The sequence below is a fragment of the Solea solea genome, chromosome 20, assembly GCF_958295425.1.
Source record: "Solea solea chromosome 20, fSolSol10.1, whole genome shotgun sequence".
Taxonomy (NCBI): Eukaryota; Metazoa; Chordata; class Actinopteri; order Pleuronectiformes; family Soleidae; genus Solea; species Solea solea.
Window position 1 is genome coordinate 12,553,001 of NC_081153.1, and position 21,200 is coordinate 12,574,200.

At 40.4% G+C, this 21,200-nt stretch overlaps 1 protein-coding gene across 11 annotated transcripts in view; it reads right to left on the reverse strand.

Moving 5' to 3' along the window:
* Positions 1-20,578, reverse strand: part of LOC131447225 (cytoplasmic dynein 1 intermediate chain 1) — a 53,707-nt gene extending 33,129 nt beyond the window's left edge. The window contains exons 1-7 of one of the 11 annotated variants that reach the window (XM_058618840.1): positions 20,226-20,578; positions 18,860-18,981; positions 18,431-18,545; positions 17,532-17,670; positions 16,445-16,486; positions 15,130-15,189; positions 14,702-14,817 (exon numbers count right to left, since the gene is read on the reverse strand). In XM_058618840.1, the coding sequence (XP_058474823.1) occupies positions 14,702-14,817; positions 15,130-15,189; positions 16,445-16,486; positions 17,532-17,670; positions 18,431-18,545; positions 18,860-18,967 (580 nt within the window). In that variant the 5' untranslated portion in view covers positions 18,968-18,981; positions 20,226-20,578. Of the gene's footprint in view, positions 1-14,701; positions 14,818-15,129; positions 15,190-16,444; positions 16,487-17,531; positions 17,671-18,430; positions 18,546-18,847; positions 18,982-20,225 lie in introns of all 11 variants that reach the window. The other 10 variants (XM_058618832.1, XM_058618842.1, XM_058618833.1 and 7 more) reach the window with 10 other exon arrangements.
* Between the last annotated feature and the right edge of the window lie 622 nt (positions 20,579-21,200).

The window sequence follows — 21,200 nt, forward strand, 5'->3', positions numbered from 1 at the left end:
GTTGCAAAAAGAAGCAGGGAAGGAAATTCAGAAGGGACAATCTTCCATAGTGAGAGAGTGTAACTCCTACCCTGTAGATGCACTACAGTATCTGCTCACTTTCCTGTTTCCACCTCATTTCAGTCACAGGAAGCTTTCTCTTTCCACCTGCTGCTTAATACCGCTTCTCACGGCAGGACAACAGGTTAACTGGTATCATCCCCCTCGCCACAGACAGGAGTCCACCTTGATGAAACTCCACTTGAGGGCTGCCTTTTTGGCCAGCTACACACCCGGGGTAATGATATCCTAGGTCGCCCGGGGGCCATCGCATCTGACTGCCTCAATCTTCCCCTGGCTGCTTCATCATGCTGCCCATGCCCAGGCAATTCCAAGCATCCTAGCAGGTATGTGTCCCCTCATTCGCAGGGTGGAGAAACAAACACAGAAACACACACGCTCACAACATCTCACACACACACAACAAATGATAAACAGGGCTGAATACAAGTGTATATGATAGTTATGTTTTAGCCCAAGTTGAAGTATATAGTGGAATAATTCGGAAAACCGAAATGTTGGCTTGCGTGTTCAGCTTCTTAAAAGTGAATATTTTCTTTGCGCCGTGAAACAAACAAATCATTAAAATGGAGTCACTTTGGTTTGTGGACAAAACAATCTTCTTCAGGTTTGAAAAATGTGGATCAAATTTTTTTTTTTTTAACATTTTCTGACATTTAATGGACCAAACGATTACTAGATCAATCCATTATGAAATAATCTTGTGTGTGACTTTACTTCTGATGACAGAGTTGATCCTAAATGGCATCTCCACTGCATGTGTAGCATAGCGGCACACTCCCACATCCATGTTGAACAATCAGCACTTCCTCGCGTGGTCCTGCGTTATGTCAAACCTGCTGAATCCCATGCGATCGAAACATTTATTACATCCATCTGGTTCATTTCCGTAGAATGTGCAGCAAATATTCATCATCTTTTCGCACTCTTTGGCAGAGTTCAATCTCGCAGTTTTGCGAGCAATGGTTTTCTTTCTCGGTTTTCTTTCTTTTTCTGTCTGGACTGTGTGCACAGAGGCTGACTTTATGAAACGTCCTTCACACTGTCGGATCAGGCTTAAAGACGCCAATTTTCATTTCATTTTCAATCATTGTGCTAACTCTGGTTAGCTTGGTTCTTGTATCTCCAATCCTCTGCTGGAAATGTGCTTTTGTTCTCTGACCTTCTGATACTCTTTTAGCCACACTGCTCTTACAGATTGTCCTGAAACCAAAGATTCCCTTGATAAGGAAAAGACCCAATATACTGACTTTACTTTCATAGAGAAACCAACAAATATTCCCATTAATTTAATATATTCCCAATTTGTTGACAGTTTTATGAACTGAAATGTGGAACACAGTAAACTGCATTTAACACAAAATTCATGCCGTTATATATATATATATTGTAATTCCGCTATGGTGTTTAATAATAAACAGTAAAACCGTTATTTCTTAAGAATATAAGAAGAAATTGCAGTGTAACCATACGATAGAAAACAAACATTGAAGACTAGCTTTGTCTTCACCTACACAGACCTTCTCAGTTAGGAAGGTGTTAGCAGTAATTACACTGCATCTGTCCACTCTATTGAGGGTAATTAACACTTTATTATCAGGTTTTCTGCTCATGAGCCTCCCGTTAACAAGCGCAAGTGTCGTTATCGTGTTTACGGTCCAACAGGAGAGTGAAATAGTTCAGGTGAGAGTAACGGGCTGATCTGTTTGTGGAATAAAGCAAACAATCTTAATGAAGGCTGATGCACTGCTGAGAGTTTCATTATCTTAAACATCTTGTATTATTTCACAGTAGGCAGCTACTGTCGTGCATGTGGAGAGAAGAGTTTTAAAGACAGCGACCGCTTATAAAAGACGTACACGCTCCCCTTTTGCTTCCCGGACATAAAGCCCGGTGGGCGTCATGACAATAATGTGTTGCCATGTGCTCTGTTTGGTAAGGATCAAAGCTTTGGCAAAACGTTCATAATGAAAGCAATCCACGGCGAATGCTAGTGCGCTGACATGTGCTAGTGCAAGCCTGGAGAGATTGGCGTAGTTATCAAAGAGCTGAGGATGAGTGTGTGTCGAGGCGAGGGTGAGACCCGGTCCCAAGTTTGTCATTGACGATACATCAGAAGAGCAGAGCTGCAGACGTAAGGTGACGAATAAACTGAGTCAAAACACAATCAAAGCTCAACAATAACCATAATTCTTGATACATTGCTATTGTATTAATCACAAAGACAATGAAGAACATTCCGCACAGAGGAGAGACGATGAAAACAACGTGCAGGACGCAACAGATTGAGCAGGATACTATTGGGGGGATCCCACACACTGGGAATAACCCTACAACATCATTTATTGGCACGCATAAAACACACACACACACACACACACACACACACAAGTGCATACAAACGCAGAGTTCGCAGGGGTTCTGGGACACTGGCTGTTGAGCAGACCACAACACAAGCACTATGCAGAGGAGTAGGAGGAGGTCGACAAGACTTGAAAGGCTTCTCTAATGTGGCCCTGGCACGACAAAGCACACACGCACACTTCACCAAGAATTTCTTTCGCGAGCAAAAGACACAACACACACATACGTCACGCTCATTTCACCACTGTGTGTGTTAAAAATTACTTTAGGCACCAGGGGAGTTCTCTAACTTTTATTCAACCCACATCCAGTAATGTAATCCTTGTTATCCAATTATACATATATATATATATATGTGTGTGTATATATATATATATATATATATATACATATATACATATATATATACATATATACATACATACATACATATATAGATACATACATACATATATGTATATACACACATATATACACACACATATATAAATATATATATACACACATATATATATACACATATATATATTTTTATATGATATAAGCACAATGATTTTACAAGACAGGTAAATGAATGTAGGTCAGAAATGACACAATAGTAAAATAAGGCCTACGGGAAATAATGTCTTGTCACACAGTGCGTTGTTTTTGGCACAGGTTGTTCACAACTGTAATGTACGATATAAAAACGTAGATAAAATGCTTTCATCTCCAAATCAAGCAAAAGATGCAGGGAATTCAGAGTTTTAACACAGACATAACATAATCACTGCTACACATTCTTCTTTCACACATTTTGACAATTCCACGTATTCCTCTTTTATATCTACAGATACATGTGTACATGGCGAGGTGAACTGTCCCGACACACAAACGCAGCTCTTTAGGTTTTGTTAATACTCGGCTCAAACCCAAACCGCACGGAAAATTGATGGTTTGGAGGCAGATGTGCACTAAAGTGTGACATAGCTTTTTCAGAGGAGGAGAACGCAGCCCCCAACCTGCTCAGGAATCTTACTGACATGTAAACGCTCCAGATTGATAGGATAGATAGATAGATAGATGGATGGCTGCGTGTGGGGAGGAAAGTGCCAGAGCTGGCACAAACTCATTACAAACCACTCGCAAATGGTTTGTATTCCAGTGGTCCATTCAACAGCCAGTCAAATGTTGTGTAATTGCTTGTAAAATTTAATATTTTCCCCAGTAGAGGTTTTATTTAAGCAGAGAGCAAAGTGAAAATACATAAAAGTCACACACCGATAATCCCACAAAACGTGTTACTTCATGCTGGAGCCGTAAAATTCTTATTATTGGGATATAATTTTCCTTAAAGATACGGTAGATATCAATATATCTCAAGCACGGTGAGCAGCAGAAGACATAATTGTTTGAAAGATGATGATCAATATTAATTCACTTTTCATCATAGTGACATTTTCAGCCAAAATCGCAGAGTCCTACTTTTACTTAGTGTCTCTTAATTTTATTCATTTATTTCCCCTTTCCATTTGATTTAATATAAAATAGTATTAAAAATTCATCATGGTTCATCAAGTCATGATTGCCACAGTGGGGGTACAAGCGCTCACCACATACACACACATTAGCAGTGGGCCCTGATGTGAGGGTAAAAACCACAGGATGATTTAGATTCATTCATCTCTTCGCCACACGTCCGCACACTGATCAAACATTGTGTATATGTTTGTGTACACCCAAGCCGGTCCACACCTCACGCAGACACACATGCCCTCACATAATCAGCTGTCATTAAATGCAGCCATTCAGACCTCTGGGGGTCTGTGGCAAACCTCGCTCTGTGCTGTGGGTGCAGCGAGAGCACCTTCTCTCTTCATATCTGTGTGTGTCTCTCTCTCTCTCTCTCTCACAGTCTGTAAGTGTGTGTGTCTCTCCCACCCCCCCCACCCCCCTCTCTTCGAGCCATGCCACCCAGGCTTGGCCCTGACCCAGACCCACATCTTTAAACTGAGCCATCATACCATGCCATGCCATGCTGCGCCTGGCCGCAAAGGCCCTGATTAAAACCCATGACTTCAAAGTTTCCAAACTGTCAAAAAGCCAGTCAGAGGGAGACGTCGATAGAAGGGGAAGAGAGACCGAAAGAAAGTCTTACATAAACTCACCACTGTAGCATCGACTCACTTTTCAACGCACCGTCTGAGCAGGAATTTGTGTCCCCGTTTTTTTTGTCTGTCTGTGTGTGTACGAGTGGGCTCAGATGTTGACTGAATGACGATGGTGTTTCATTTTGTTTTAACGAGGCACCGATGGGACAAACAGTTTTTATAGGCCGACTACATGTTGATGCTTGGGGTTGAATCCTTCTGGATTGTGCTAAAATAGAGAACTGTAACCATAGCATCTCAGCAGCACTTAAAAATAAATACCAACAACATTTTCTTAGGGAAAATTTACTCAAGATTTTCATGGGTCTAATAAATCCCTAAATTTTAATGTTCAGAATGGAAATTTGCTCATCAAATTAAGACTTTTGAAACATGTTTAAACACATGTTTGATATTATATAAAAACGATGACATCATTAATCTCATTTGGTACTTATTTCTAATAATACATCTCTGACCATTTTGGTTTGAAAAGAGGCATCAAATCCAGTCCCAGTTATATGTGCCAAGAGTGCTCCCTGCTGGTGAGCTGCATAATAGCAGGCCACACTCCTGCCAAACAGAAACCCCAAAGCATGGTTATCAAATTACACTTCAATCAACTGCCATGTTATAAACTGTGATGATTTTGAAATGTTTGGTCTGGATCTATTGCCACTAGAGCAGAGTAAGTTGATTTGAAGGTTTCCTGAATTTCTGCCGGGACAGAGAGGAGCACAGCTAGGACAGACCTCTGCTGTGCTGCCTTGTTATTGCACAGGGTTTACTTTGACTTTGACAAATAATGTGAGAGGTTCTGTCAGCCAATTACCTGCATAAAACAATCTCAAGTAAAAGCAAACAAACTAGCGTTGAAACGGTTAATAACTATCAAACTGAAACGGCAACAGTGAGGCAGGGTTTTAAGCTGCAGGCTAGCAGTGGCAGTGAACCACTACCCTCTCAAATGAAAACCCCTGGAGAGTCAAAAGGATCTCGGAGTACAAGGGAGACCACCCAGTGAAAGGTTCATGCCCCACTGTTGTTTTACACATGCATTAAAAAAAATGCAACGGGGGGGGGGGGGGGGGGCGTGCACATGTCAAAAAGTCAAGTTCAACGAGAATGAAAAGGGAAGAAAAGAAAAAAAAAAGAAGCAAATGTGAAACTGTATTCCTACTCATCCCAAGCTCTCATCAGATGGCAAATATTATTTTGGATAATGGTCATTTTGCCAAAGAGAGAAAAAAAAGCCAGAGGGAGGAAGATGACGAGGGGTACCTCATGTACCTTATTATACGGTGGTCATTGGGGAGAATTGCAATCATCTGTGACTCATTTGGAATACCTTACGCACTGCGAGAGACATTATTTTCCCCTAATATCACGGACGTCTCTGCGTTTTTACTGCCATGGCCGTTTCAACTGAAACCGCCTTGGGACCTTGCATGAATTTTGGGAGTGAAATAGGAGTGAAGGCTGTGTGCGCTTTTCAGTTTCGGAGACAAAACGTCACACTCGGACTCGTTTTATGAGGCAAGAGAGTGATAAGCATTGGGTGATCGTGGCTGTCTGCTAGGAAAAGATGGCAGGAGATCATAACAGTAAAAGTCAAATGTGACATGAAGTAGAAATGTTTGAAAATGAACGCGGCACATGCACATTTAGTTCAACAGCAACTCTAGTGAAGGTAGTTCAGAAGCTGCTAGCTTCTACTAAGGCAGAATAACTCATCGTTTTCAAATTAAAACGGCTTGTGTATGTCAATAAAAGAAAACAGAAATGTGAGACAATTCATATTTTCATGCTATGTCACGTGGTAATATTTTGTGTTAATTTGAATAAATAACACTAAACATTGAATTGAACCTTTACTTATTAAGTTTACCATAAATCAAGTTGAAGATCAATTAGATACTTTGCCCAATCCACTCAGCCCTACCTTACAGCAGTCACACGACCATTCTCACGTGTACTTTCAATAGAAGAGATTCATATAGAATAACATGGTTCATTTTGTTTAGGTTTCTTTGGGTACACTCATCTCAAGTATATGAATTTAGCCTTTACGATACACACACACACACACACACACACACCTTCAGTCTGTTCAGCCTGTTATACCCGCCTGGCTGGAACAACAACAACGTATGAGACAAGCACTTCCATATGTGGCTACACACACACACACACACACACACACACACACACACACACACACACACACACACACACACACACACACACACACACACACACACACACACACATATATATATGCACACACAGACACGTACAGAAACATATAAGTACCTAACCATGAAAAACACACACTCATGCAACCACATTCCTCCTCTCAGGACCTTGAAGACTGCCCGCAAACCCCTCAGTCATGTCGGTCTCGTATAGACAGGGAGTGTGTTACATTCACCGTTTTATTTCAATGCCTCGTTGCTTCGGCGGATTGTAAAACATGCCAAAGACAGACGCGCGGTAAATTGGCAGAGAGAACTCAAAGGACCTCAGCTTCATGAGTCGTGAGTGTTCTGAGCCTACAGCCCCACTGCCTGGCGCAGTAATTCTTTCCTTCTTGAGCCACGCTTGTGGGAGAAACCAGACAAAACATCACAACGACGTTTAAGTGTTACAGTAAACAAGACTCACGTTGCACGGGCACAGTTGTGTGACGGATCCCAATGAGAAAAAAAAAAAGCTAATCTGTTTGTCTACTGTAGCAATACGAATTATATTTAAGAAATAGGTTTTCATTGTCGTAACAAAACATCAATAACCTATGAAACAGGAAAACTCGTGTCCTAATGGATTTCAGGTGGGTTGCAATAACTTTTGTGCCATTTTCAAAATAATCCTTACTGAATTAAAGGTACAGGTGTGTAAGTGTACAATCACCTCATTGTATGAACTGTTGATTTTCACTATCCCAGAATGAGCCTCTCATATTTATATCGAGAGCCTGGTCAGCTGAACGGAAGCTGTCATATTGGTCCACCGTGTTTTTACTCGAGCAAAATAAATCATGCTTGAACAAATATCACATGACATGCTATACAATCTAATATAATCAGATATTTCCATGCCCCCTCGTACACACACACACACACACACGTGAGGACAGATGCGTCCGCTAACTCTATTAGCTTTTAGCTTCACCAGAGCTTCTAGCTCCACCACCTCTGCAGCTGGGTCCACAAATTCATAATCTTAAATGTTGTGATTGTTGGCTCAGGAGGGCATTTAAGCTTGTCCTCCATTGTCCCCACAAGACAACATAAACATCACTGTTGTCTGCAGTCGTTGAGCAAAGAGGGCATGAATGCTGTGCTCACAGAGCCCTCTGCTGGACAACTCTGTAATTACTTCAGACAGTCTTAAGCACTAGAGGGCTGTATATTTTGAACTTGAACAAGGTTCAAATTTGAACTTTCCCAGCCAACTGATACCCTCATTTCAGATACAACGTGACAGTCCTAGTTTTTATAATGGCCTGCAATGGATACACTTGAGTTTTGATGCTAACTGAAGGCTACATAGCGTCTCCAGCACACATTTACAGTGTGTAAAAGTTGCATGTTGCAGCGGAATATCCCTGACCTCTGCAACTTTTACACACTGTAAATCAAGGAGGACATTTTATCTACAAGTGTTAATTGGAGACCGTTCTTGACCTGCTGAATCATATTTAATATATTTAGGAGTTTCTAGAGGGAAAAAAAACACTAAAGTAAACAGTCTAATTGGACCAATGTGCTGCCAATGGTCAGGATCATTTCAAAAAATCCACAGCCTGGTCTGTTAACAGCTCTATTATGGGATTATGTAGGGTTCAGGTAACGTGCGTGCTTGTGTGGCCACCACGTACTGTGCTCATATGTGTACATTTCTGAGGATGTATGCATGTTTGCTTGTTTATTCCCACGTATGTTAGTCTGCATATTTGTTTATACATTAGTGAATCTGTTTGCTCGTGTGTATATGTGTGCGTGTGTGCACTTGAAAGAATGTGTGTCTTTGCAGATCAGTACTTGGAAATGGGTTTTCGCTTGCAATTAGAGGCCATTACGAGGTAACCACATGTCAAAAGAAAGTCTCTTATTGCAGTAAATATACTTAAGTGAATTACTGACTAACTATATACTCGGCCTGTACAGACCCTGAAAACTAATGGGCCAGAAAATACTACTGGGGGAGAGACAGCGTTATGAACATACTTTTGCATAGGGACGCACAAACGCACACTTTCTTGACCCTGTGAACTTTTAACCCCAGGAAAAGGGGGTTTCCAAAGATACAACATCGAATTACACACAAAGTTGAATTTATGAAGGCAAACAATTATGTTCGCAGTGTAGTAATTGCTGCAGCAACCCTCAGTGGGCTGATTCTCCTCCATTCACATGTCTCTGTTTCTTCTATTCCTCTGTTTATTCTTGAGCGAGCACATATTTCTCCTCACCTTTTACATTTTTTTTTCTTTCTCCCTTCCCTTTCGTTTCTCTCCAATTCTTGGACTAGCTTTCAAGCGGGGCCTATTATGTGTGTTTTAAGGCTCCACTGAGCGAAACCAATTTACTACAAACTGGGTCAGACTTGCACTACGCCCACGCCAACCTGCACACATGTACGTGCACAAACACAGGCACAAAATGGCTACAGTCCCCTTGACCTTCACTTTTCCTGCCAGCATCTCAAGGAAGAGCGCACACACATGCACACTCGCAGGAATGGTTATCTTCAGATTGAAATCAGTAAAGGTAAAAGAGTGGGTTTGTCAGAGTACTGACATTGATCACTGGCCAAGTGGGACTGGCTGGTCCAGAGACAGAATTTGGAGAATAACTGAGAGGGAGACAGAAAGATTGTCCACATTTTAATGAAACTATGTGACATCTCACCCTCTGTTCCACTGTGAAACGCGTTAGAAACTTGGCTCTCTGCAATTTCTGTAAGACCGAATGAGAACATTTCAATTGCTGTGGTTAAGCAGTGCTCATGAGAGCGGGTTCACATTCTCCATGAAATACTTCAGTGTCTGTGTTCAGCACTGAAATTTTGATGGAACAAAAATAATGCACAATTTCATTTTTAGCAAAAGTTACAAGTGTAACATGTTTTTAAAGTGCCATTACAGAGTTAGAGCTGACCCACTTGCACTTTTTCAGATACAAAACTTAAAAACTGATGCCTTTAGAGATTCAAGGAGAAAAGGATAGAATATAGAATAGAATATAGAAATGCTTTGTTTAATTACATTTTTCAATTATCCTAGTCTTTATGTCTTCTTAAATCCATTCCTCTGGTATACATTTAATGAAAATAATACAACACTAGCGTAGTTGCTTTGGCAAATAAGTTGCACACATTCACCTGACTTTACATCCAATGAATGTACATCATTCTCAAATTTTTAAGGGAAATATCTCGTTCTCTAGATGCTGGACAGTGGTCACTATGTGATATATGGGTCTATAATGTCAGTTTAGACTTCACGATACATATGTAAGTTTCTCTATTTTAAATACACTAGTTGCAGTTTATAGCTGTTACACTACAAGCCACTCAGGTGTAAGTTATCTAGCAATCCACCTTTTTTTGTGTTTACAGATTATATTCAAAAATATGAGGACAGTTACTTTTCAGATTAAAGTGAACCGACATGCAGTACATGGGGTGAAAGCTACAGAGTCAGTTTAAGATAAAGCATGTATCCGCACAGTTACACAAAAGACAGAGGCATGAAACACCGACCACTAGAGACGCCGTTTGTTTGACCTTAGTGGATTAATCTGAGCAGGTTCTCAGTCATCCAGGTCGTGGTAGTCTTTAAGAGATAAAAATGTGAGAGGTGAAATGTCTTTAAGAACCCAACAGAAGTCCTGTGGCCTTTGTTTTTAGTGGATTAGGTTACTATCACACACCACATTAGACCTTGCTTTGTTTCCTGGCTATGTCCTCAGACAAAGTGTCCATCCCTCTGGACAAGCACGTCCATTCATAACTATTAGCATAGCAGTGTGTAACTGGAGCCAACCGTGACTGGGGCTAATCCGATTGCCGGACACAATGGACGCTCGAGACAGACAGATCAGTAAACAGCCATCGAGAGCACAAACATGCATAGACAGCGAGACGTCACGATGATATGGAGGCGAATTAGTGACGGGAAGGAAAAGCGGGTTCATTAACTGGTTTAAATGAGAGTCACCCGCACGCCAGCTCTTATGTACAAGGACAGAAGACATAAAGTCCGATCAACTCGGTCCACTTTGATAAAGCTCGCACACAATACACATACACACACAATGAGGTCTCACACGCGCAGTCCGTCACCAGCAGCATGAGGACAGACATGGGAACTGCGAAGGTCAGAAGTTCACGGTGACGAGCAGCCATGAATGAATCCCTGAGTCATCCACAATGATTTTAAGTGATTATGACCGGACTTCACTTATTCTCCCTTTCACACACACCAGAGCTGCACAACATGGTTGTTATTTTTGACAGATAATGCAAATGCTATATTATTCAACCGTCATTTCCATGACAAAACATCTCACAATCATTGTGATTTTCTGTCTTTTGAAGTCAGTCCACAAACAAAACACGATTTTAAGGCCGCAGAATTCCATCATGATGCTGTTCTGACACACATTTTATCTTTCAAATACATAGAATCTACCTGTTGAGGAGAATAAGGTCTTTTGGAGTGCAGGGGATGCTCCTTAGGACCTGCTATGACTGTGTAGTCTTTTTTCTTTTATCTCAACAGCAGACAGGAAGAGGCTGGATAGCTCGGCCCTTGGACGGCCTCTTGACCCAGTGGAGGTGGTGGGAGAGAGCAGGATGATAGCCAAGCTATCAACTATGATGGACAACATCTCACAGCCGTCACAGCTCTGGACAGCCTGAAACACCCTAAATGTAATTTCAAGGGCAATATCCAATGTGCCATATCTCAAGTGAAATCCCGGTTAACACTGTAAATATTAAGCTCATAATGTAATATATTCTGTTTACTTAATCTATATACTGTGTACTGCAGGGTCAACACACAGAGACAAAGTACACAGTACTTGCACACACAAGGGAGAACATGCAAATGCTTTATATTTATATATTTAAGGTGTTCATAATGCTTTCTTATCGCATTGACTTCTGTTTTGAAAATAACCTTATTTAATTTAGAAAAGAAAAAAAAGACAAAACTCTAATTTTAACAAAAAACTCATCCAAACAACCAGAAGGGTCACCATAGAGATCTACACACCCCTGGGACACACCACCATCATTAAGACAACAGATTTACTGTTCCATCCATTCCTCCAGTGCAGCCAGCTGGGTTTCTCTTCTACTTCTACTTCAACCAACTCTTTCTTCTCCGGCTGTATAATATATGTTTTAGCATGGCACAGAGCACTCATGGCAAGCTACACAGAACAGTTTGGTCCAGGTCAAAGCCTGAGGGCAGAGAGAGGAGTATGGAAAATAAATGAGGGAGTTTTTTTTTTTTTTAAAAAGGAAAGGGAATAAATAAAATACAGCTAAAAGACAGCATATGTAAAATGCAAAAAACACACAAACAAACATGCACAAATTAATTACACACATTCCTACTTTAAAAGATCAGACTTCTGCGGTTACTTCCGATGGTACCCAGGTGTCCAAACTTACAGAAGGTCGGGTTCTCTAGCTTTTAATTGAGCGTAAATCATTTGACAGCCATTCCTGACTCAACTTAGATTTAGCATTTAACTTTGACTTTTTTTTTTTTAGATTCTTACAGTTATGAATAACTTAATAACTCAAAAAGATTCGACTGAGATGTCAAGACACAGTCCCAATAATTATGTATGCAACCTGTAGCTCCAACCTGAAAATGAGATGTGTGTGTGTGTGTGTTGTGTGCTGTAGCTGGGGTCAGTAATCAACAACAGGAACTGGCCTGAACAAACACACAGCCAGATGAGAAGGCAGGTGCTGCCACCAGCCTCTGTTCTTCTTTCTCCAGACACATGAGCTTTGTGGTGTCTGTGAAGGGAGGGTCTCCTAAGGCCAAGGTCACCTCCCTGAAGACCACCACAGGTCTGCTCTGGCTCCCAGATGTTCTCCTTCTCTCTCTCTCACACACACACACACACAGAGGTAGAGAAACCTCCCAAACACGCTATCAAAGGGTGAAAAAAAACATAAAGCAACATATAATACTGGTACATGCACACGTGTCTGTGTGTATAAAAATTGATCATAGCACACTTTATCGGTTTAACAGTTTGTGTTTATCTCTTTACCAAACTGCCTGGTTTAGTATGAAACAGTTGTAAATATCACCTTATAGTCTGTATTCTATCTAACACCGTGGAGTGATCATTTGGAATCAAAACTCCCTTTCTTTGGTGTCTATCTGTGCACAAAGGAAAATTTTGATTCTCTACAATATTGACCACCATCTCAGGAGGCACATATTTAGCTTGTATTCCTGCTTTTTTTTTTATATAGTATAATTTCATAGTTCTTCTATTATTGTATCTTCTTGTATGTGTTTTTTTTTTTTTTATGTAAGCCCCCATAGGTTGGTTTCTACCGAATCCTTACTCGTACTTTTCCACTTGATTGTATATTTATTTTTTTCGTGTATTTTTCTGTGGTTGAAATAAATACAATTAAAAAAATACATATTTGTATTTTTTACATGTGTATCTATTGATGTGGTGCTCCGTGTTCGCCTCACTGACAGCTTCTGTGCAAAGATGCGTGTGCAAGTCAACCCGATTCTGAGTGTACGTGCACTTGTTGAATAAATGATCTATTCCTGGGTCTGTCAAGGAAATGGGGGGAGTTGAGGCGGGTCTTTTGGATGCTGATCAGGAGAGACGTGTGTGTGTGTGTGTGTGTGAGTGCATGGTGGATACTGGTGGAGGAGGGCGGTGGAATCCACACACCAGACCATCTATTATAATGACAGGAAGCAGGAAGTACCACCCCTTCGCAGTCACATGGCTGCCAGCTGTCTTGGCAAGCAGAAATGTTTGTGTGTGTGTGTGTGTGTGTGTGTGTTAAATCTATATACAGTAAATGCATATGCTATGTTGTGCCTGACAGTTTGGACATAGAGTGTAGGTGGAGAATCATTGCTTTTTACACCTGAAATGTAACATCGCAAAAGCTTAAACTTCAATATAATAACAAGTGCATTGGTTGTTTTTCCACACCTCGTAGAAAAATACTCATATCTGTGACAATTCAATATTACACCACCATCACTGTGCCACTGCAGAGCACTGACCACATGTGTTTTGTAACTGCTGCTCAGCACATGTCAGCACATCCACATTCAGAGACTCAAACAAGCGCACTTTCACATGCATCACTAAATGTATAAATGTTATAGCCTTAAAGTCCGTCTGCAATACATAAAAGCTGGAAGAATGACACCCACTGTTACCTCCATCAAGGTCTAACAATGCCACATGTGTTATAATATAAATATTAAAGAAGAAACTAAAGAGGAAGAGAGAGGAAATAAATAGGAAGTGCTGTACTAGGATACTATGACCTGCCAAAAATACTGTAAAAACACTTGGCCACATAAACAAAAATATATGTCCAGAAGAGTCCTCATAATTAACTGGATTCCCCACCACCCAGGCACAAGCTATATATATATATATATATATATATATATATATATATATATATATATATATATATATATATATATATATATAAATATATGTGCATGTGTGTGTATTATATATGTGTGGACACACAAATATACAGTGATTCTCCATCAGTCAACAGAAAATCCTTTTGGTGGACTTTCATCTGTCAGCTGTTTCCATTTATGAGCAGGAGTCAAAAGCAAGATGTTCTGTGATGGGAGACACAAAAACTGACAGGCAGACACTTGTCAGTTGCTCTCTCACTCTCTCAGATCTTTAAATCATTCCAGGGTTACAGGCCCTGAAATGCAGCGAAACCAAAGGAGTATCAAATTCGATCCCACAACCCTGACAATCGTTACAACGTGAAACTGCCTGTTGCCTCTCGCAACCTTTGGTGCCCCTTGTCATGAGAATATTTTTTTTGAAAGTCACTCATGGACACACACACACACACACACAAATATTCACCTTCAGACAGGTGGGCAGCGAGCGGCGTCTGTGTCTCTTTGCTGTAAGACACCACCTCTTTGGGAAGGAAGTCTACCTGTGTGATCTTGGAGGCCCCCAGCTTCTGCATCCTCCGCCTGGGCAACAGAAACAAGATGTTATCATTAATATGATTATACTGTGCTCAAGCCAAACCATACATTCCCATTTGTCCAAATTTACATTGTTAAAGTAATGTGTCAATGAGTTGCTTAAACTAATTATCAGACTACATCACAAAAAAGCTTGTTTTTCTTCATCTATTCACACTTACATTTAACCTTAAAGAAAATGTATTATCAGAGTCAAATTTCTCTTGATTTGCCATGCAATTCCATAATCAAGTGTTTCTGTGTCTTTTTTTTTGTTTTGTCAGGTAGTGAACAAGAGGAGGGAGGAGGAAGATGTACCCGAGCTCTGAATCAGCCTGCAGCTGCAGCACAGAAGGGTCTGTGTCCCACTGCAGCGTCCTGATGTCACCAACAGGGGGAGGGCAATAGAGGACATGCGTGTTTACAAATGGATACAGTGTAACAAACACACAGACATCAACATCAGTGAGACATGTAACTACAACACACTTTTCTATAAGCATGCATGCATGCGCACACACACACACACACACACACACACACACAGATTAACAAGGGAATTGCCCTTGAATTTCATGTAAATATGGCACTGTCTATAGGAATATGCATAGAGCTACACATTAGGGAGACTTAGAATAGAGATTTCATGTCAGTGATAAGCCGTGTGACGATACGACAGCTTTTAAATACAGAAGTGCGACAGAAATATTCCTCATTGAAGTCATTTTTTGTTGTATGTGCTAAATTCTATTTACAGTAAATGACATAACACATGACTATGATGGAAAATACACTCAGTACCATGATTTACACTTCACTCTCACATCACAACATACAACATCACACCCTGGACAACATCATAATCAGCATATGGAAATCAAAATAAATGCATATACATATATAGACTATCTCACACATGACACTATACTCGCCATTCATGATCAATGAGTCTGACAAACAATGAGCTCATTAATTACATTTACATTGTTGGGAGGTAGGAACTGTTTACACAGGGGATTCAAGCAAAACAACTGAAACCTAAAGGATTTTCATGGCAAGCTGGTTCCAAACAGTCAAAATCAACACTATTAAATTGCACAATTGTTAGTTTTCATTTTTTAAATGTTCTTATTGTGTTCTATTGCACGCTATTGACCGTTCTTATAAACTTGTAAAGACTCTGAACTGATTGGAACTACTATACTTTTTGGCGATGTGTGTTTGGGCCGCTGAACACACCCATTAGTCCATCAGCTTGTGCCACACAGTGGCAGATGAGAGTGGCAAGGCATTTCTTTAGCCTGAAGGAAAAGAGTCTGTTTTACAGTAACAGTGATGACACTTGAAGCAGGAGATTGCCAACTGTGTGAAGGCTGGAATCGCCGCAGTGGCTCTACCTAACGGCAAGCTTTCGAGCTGGAATCACACGTACTGTGCGACAGCATAGTTTCAGGCAGGAAGTTCACAAAAGGGGCGTGGAGGAATGAAAATAAGAGGGGCTCGGCAATATTTTGATCTTACACGTCACGACTGGTAAGACCACTGACTGACTGTATTCACATGAAGTTAGCTCCGGCTAGAGAAAAGTAAGAGGGAGGGGGGGGTTTCCTGGGTTTGACGTGAAAATGCTTACCTTGTGCTCTGTGCTTGGGACTTGTTTTTAGACAAACCTGACCTAAGAAGGGATACACACACACATACACAGCCACAAATGGAGAAGCTCAAAATGGCATGCCATCATACAGGGTGGATTTGAGGGAATATCTATTTCTTTTAAGTATTTTTTAGTAACATCAGTGTTTTTTTCAAGTTGGTTAAAGCTAGGAGAATAACAAATAAGTCTTACATAAGGAAATGTATTCGTCTGTTTTATCCCCAATTCCACCCCTGGCCAAACCAGAACAACACATCACTAATGATCCCTGAAGGCGTTGCTGACATATTGACTGTTAACCATTCAAAAGCAAATGGAACACGCTTGATGACCACTACTTTGTCGCTAACAAATGGTTTCTGTGTTGGTCTGGTGTGCTATGAGTTGGTGTTGTAAGCACTGTGAATGGAACCTGCAAAACAGTCCCAACAAAAGTGGCGCTTTGTCACTCAAATAAGCCGCATTGTAGTTTTCTGCAAATACATCGTTCTTGCCAAACATATTCCGTTGACTGTTTGCTGAACGTGTACAGATTTGGAGCTCACTTGTAAGCTTATGCTGCATTTTGCACTTCTCTGTATTTTTGTCCAAATATCAACTTTGCAAAAAAGGTCTTCAGGATTTTTTTTTCTCAAAATTTGAAAATTGAATTTCTCTAGACTAGATATATGAGAAGCCATACGCTACACAGTGGTCATCAAAACACCAGATGCAGTGAAAAATGGCAGATACAAGGCACCACCACTTCACCACTAATGTCAAACTCATCCTTACCTAAACCTGTCATCCAAATAGTGTTAAAAAAAAGAGACAGAATACATGTCAAAAATGTCAATTTGATGAGTTTTCAGGTAGCACATGTTTGCTTGTAATCTCTCAAAGAGCATGCCTGGCATGTGCGAGTGAGCAAGGCACTTAAGTGCACAGCTTCCAAGTTTTTCATCTTGTTTACATGTGAGATGTGACTGTGGCATGCCACTAATTACTTTTTCTTCTCAAAGTTGCCAAAGAAAGATGAAACTTGTGCACCAAGAGAGACATTTGACATTGTGAACTTTCAGCCTACCTGCCTGCCGGGCCTCCATCGGCTGAGTCCTGGCTCCCCGCCTCACTGGGCGTGCTCACTGATTTGGAGGGGGACACAGGGGTCGGGACTAAATAATGAAAGTAACATGAATCTAACATTAAAGGCTGCAAAAAATGGACTGCAGAAAAGAATTGAATGAGAAGCAAAAAAGAAAAATGAGTGATTGACAAATATAATGTTTAAATAAATAGAGAGAGGGAGGGAAGGGCATCAAATGTATTGTTGGTTTTGTCTTAAATATTCATTTGTACTCAGCTGTATTAAAATAACCTAAATGAATAACAGGCACAGCAGTGACCCAGTTCTGCATCCACATTAATCCTGAGGGTGCTGTTACAGTTTCACACCACTAGAGAACAGTGCTGAACCATTTTTCTTTTTGTGCACAAGTCAAGGGAAGGCAGTTTTGAGCATGATCTTTATCAAAACTCAAACCAGAGTAAAAATAATAGTCATGTTCAAATACACCAGAGCAAGTTATAAGACCCTCATAGAACAGAAACATAATAGAGGGTTGTAATAAAAAAAGGATGCATATAAGTATTTATGAAAAATAATCCGTGCAGACCAGCCATAACAAATAGAATCAAGTTAGTTTTTTGAGAAAAGATAAATAAATTAATTAAATGAAAAAAGTTGGGCTATATTATGCAGAGCCATGGCAATACAGATGATAAATTAGGATAGATTTCACCAAATTACACATGTAGTCTGTGCATCTTGCATATAATTACAAAGTACAGTATGACTTTTCAAATAATTTTGGCTGTAATTAGAGCCCATCTAGATAGGTTTTACCGTAGATGTTTTAAGATATTACTAAATATTTTTGCATAATATTGACAAGAGAATGTTTGATTTATTGTTAGAGTACCAACCAAGAGGAGGCTCCGGTGATATACCAATACTCTGAAGGAGGGCCTCAGTCTCCCGGCGCTTTCTGTCCAGGTCTGAATCCTCTGGAGTCACCTCAGCCTTCTGCTGGCTCTCTGTCTGCACATGACACAGAGACAAATGTCAGTGTCTGCATCATAAATGAAACAACAAGGGTGAGTCTCACCTCACCCATCATGAAGCCTGAAGAACGAGTGAAAACATGCGTGTGCGCATGCACGGTGCGATCAAAAATTCCAACACCAACCTTCTTCACACGTATGAAATTTTGTACGCACGCATGGTCACACACAATCTCAGCCACAATCCGTGTCATGGCCTGACAAGAAGCAATCAAACGCACAAACAATACACAGTAGAGAATGATACAGTATGAGTGTCAGTAGTGGGATTCTACTCACTTTTTTCCTTACCTCTTTCTTCTTCCTCTCCTCCTCCTTTCTCTTTTTTTCCTCCCTGATTTGGGCGAGGCGCTGCTTCTTGCGCTCAAGCTCTGCTTTTAGGTCACTTTTGTCCGACATGGCGTCCTACGAGGCTTCAAGCGAGAGGATCAGACAGATGTGAGCTACGTTTGGCACAGACACATAATGCTAAGGTTTCATTTTCACATGATGCAGAAATGAAGGCGTATCAGTTCATCCAGGGAGACTCAGTTGTTCCTCCAGAAAGAACACTGGGTGTGGCAGATATACAGAAGATGCATAACCCTGCATGCTCACAAACCAATTAAGATTGGATAATGGGAAGAATGATGATCTTACCAGCTCTTTTTTTTTATAAAATGTGACAACCTTTCTTGTCCTATCTGTTAAAATATATGGTTTAAGTGTGTATGCAGTGTATGTGAGCAAATGGGGGTTAAAATAGTGTCATGTTACCACTGAGCATGATAATGTTGCTGTAAATATCTACTGATTGGTGTCCAATGTGTGCAAATTAAGTTTTTCTTTTGTTGATTTATTCATTACTAGTGTATGTGTCTCCCTCCGAACCTGGAAGACTGACGCTTTGGGTTTTGGCTGTTTTTGTAACTGTTGCTGTGTGGCTTGATTATGACGCAAACGAGCAAGTGTAATATAATTAAAATAGACTTGATTTTGGCAGAAGGGCTGACAAATTTTCCAGTAGGGACATTAAAGTATATCTTTCTCACACTCGAGTGAAAATGTACCAGAGGATCTATCCCAGTGTATGTGGGCTATATTTAGGAAGATACTTCTTGTTGTCGGTCTCTTATTGTAAGTGTTTTTGATCACGACGAGCAATAATATTGTATATTGACCCATCACTGCTGTTAATACACTGTGATGGCAATTTATGGAAATGGTTCAAAAGATGATCAGTTGCATTGTCCCCATCCAGTTAAAGTGTTCTTAAACTGGAGATCTTGCATCAGACTGAATAACTGTGAGTTTTGAGAGGAAGGTGTGTTGCCTAACAGAGTGCAGTTCTCTGTGACTTGCTTAATATCAGAACAGTGTCATATTTATAAGATATATCACAATAATAACATGCCTTTTCCCCTAGTAGATTTGGGAACAACCCTTTCATCTTACATGATAAAAACTCAGTACAGAAAAAACAAATATCCGAACAGGAACGCAAAACAAACCACCAACTTAATGTTAGCATGTTGCAGCTAATGTTGGATAATCACAAGTGTGACAACGTGCATTGACAACCATGTAGTTTAGGCCTTGCCATAAATTATATGGTCTTATATGTGGATATTACATCACATAATGGGCCTATAATGTGTTGTGAATGTCTCACTCGTACCTTGTCCACTCGTACAGATAATGATGTGTCACCCGGGAAAGATGCTGTCTCACTGCTGCTCCCCGGGGGAAGAAATTACCACATCCTCTCCTTAAATCACAGTGAAGCGAGGCCTCGGGCTCTCAGGTGACACCGAACACCTCGTCTCGACCTTTCCGCGAGGCTACTGATGATGACAGTGGTTAAAATAGAGCATTTGAGCGGCCATTGACCTAAATAGTACAGAAAACAGGTGCACCGCACGCCGATACATCACTAGGGAGGAACAGGATGATGTTGGGCAGAAGGAGGAGACGAAACCCCGCCTCCTCTGACACACACTCTCACTACCGGCTCGTACGTTATGCAACGCCGCCATCTTGTGGGCATAAGAAGAAGTGCGAAAGAGTATAGCCATGACTAACATGACTAACACTAAAAGTCTACATTGTCAGACGTGATTGTTGTACCACAGGACACCGTTTGTTGTTGTTTTTTAAACAGGAACAAATACGCTTAAATTCTGCTGACTGAAAGCGTGGTGAGTTTTAGTTTGCACATAAGAGAAATATGCAAAATATGTCAAACTCCTTACCGAAGAAAGGGCCAAAAACGTTTATCCTGAAGCTATTATGTATTTATTATTATTTACTGATTTGACATTTATTTAACCTGGTTAAATAAGATATTAAACAACAAGACAACCAAACTATTATGTATTTAAGTTAGTGTTTATTTTCGACTTATTTTTTGGATTATCTACTTTCCAGTTGAAAGTACAGAGAAAGTGTGCAGTTTGTCACTTAGATTTGTTTAAATAAAGTTGTGGGGGGAAATAAGGTGACGTAGAGGGTCACTCACTGCAGTCAGTTGAATACGTAATAACATCAGATATAGTCGTTTGTTTGTTATCGGACTATTCCTTTGCTAACACTACAGTGTGCAAAATAAACATTTAGTTCTGCTCATCTATCGGTAGGTAGCAGTGCAATAAAC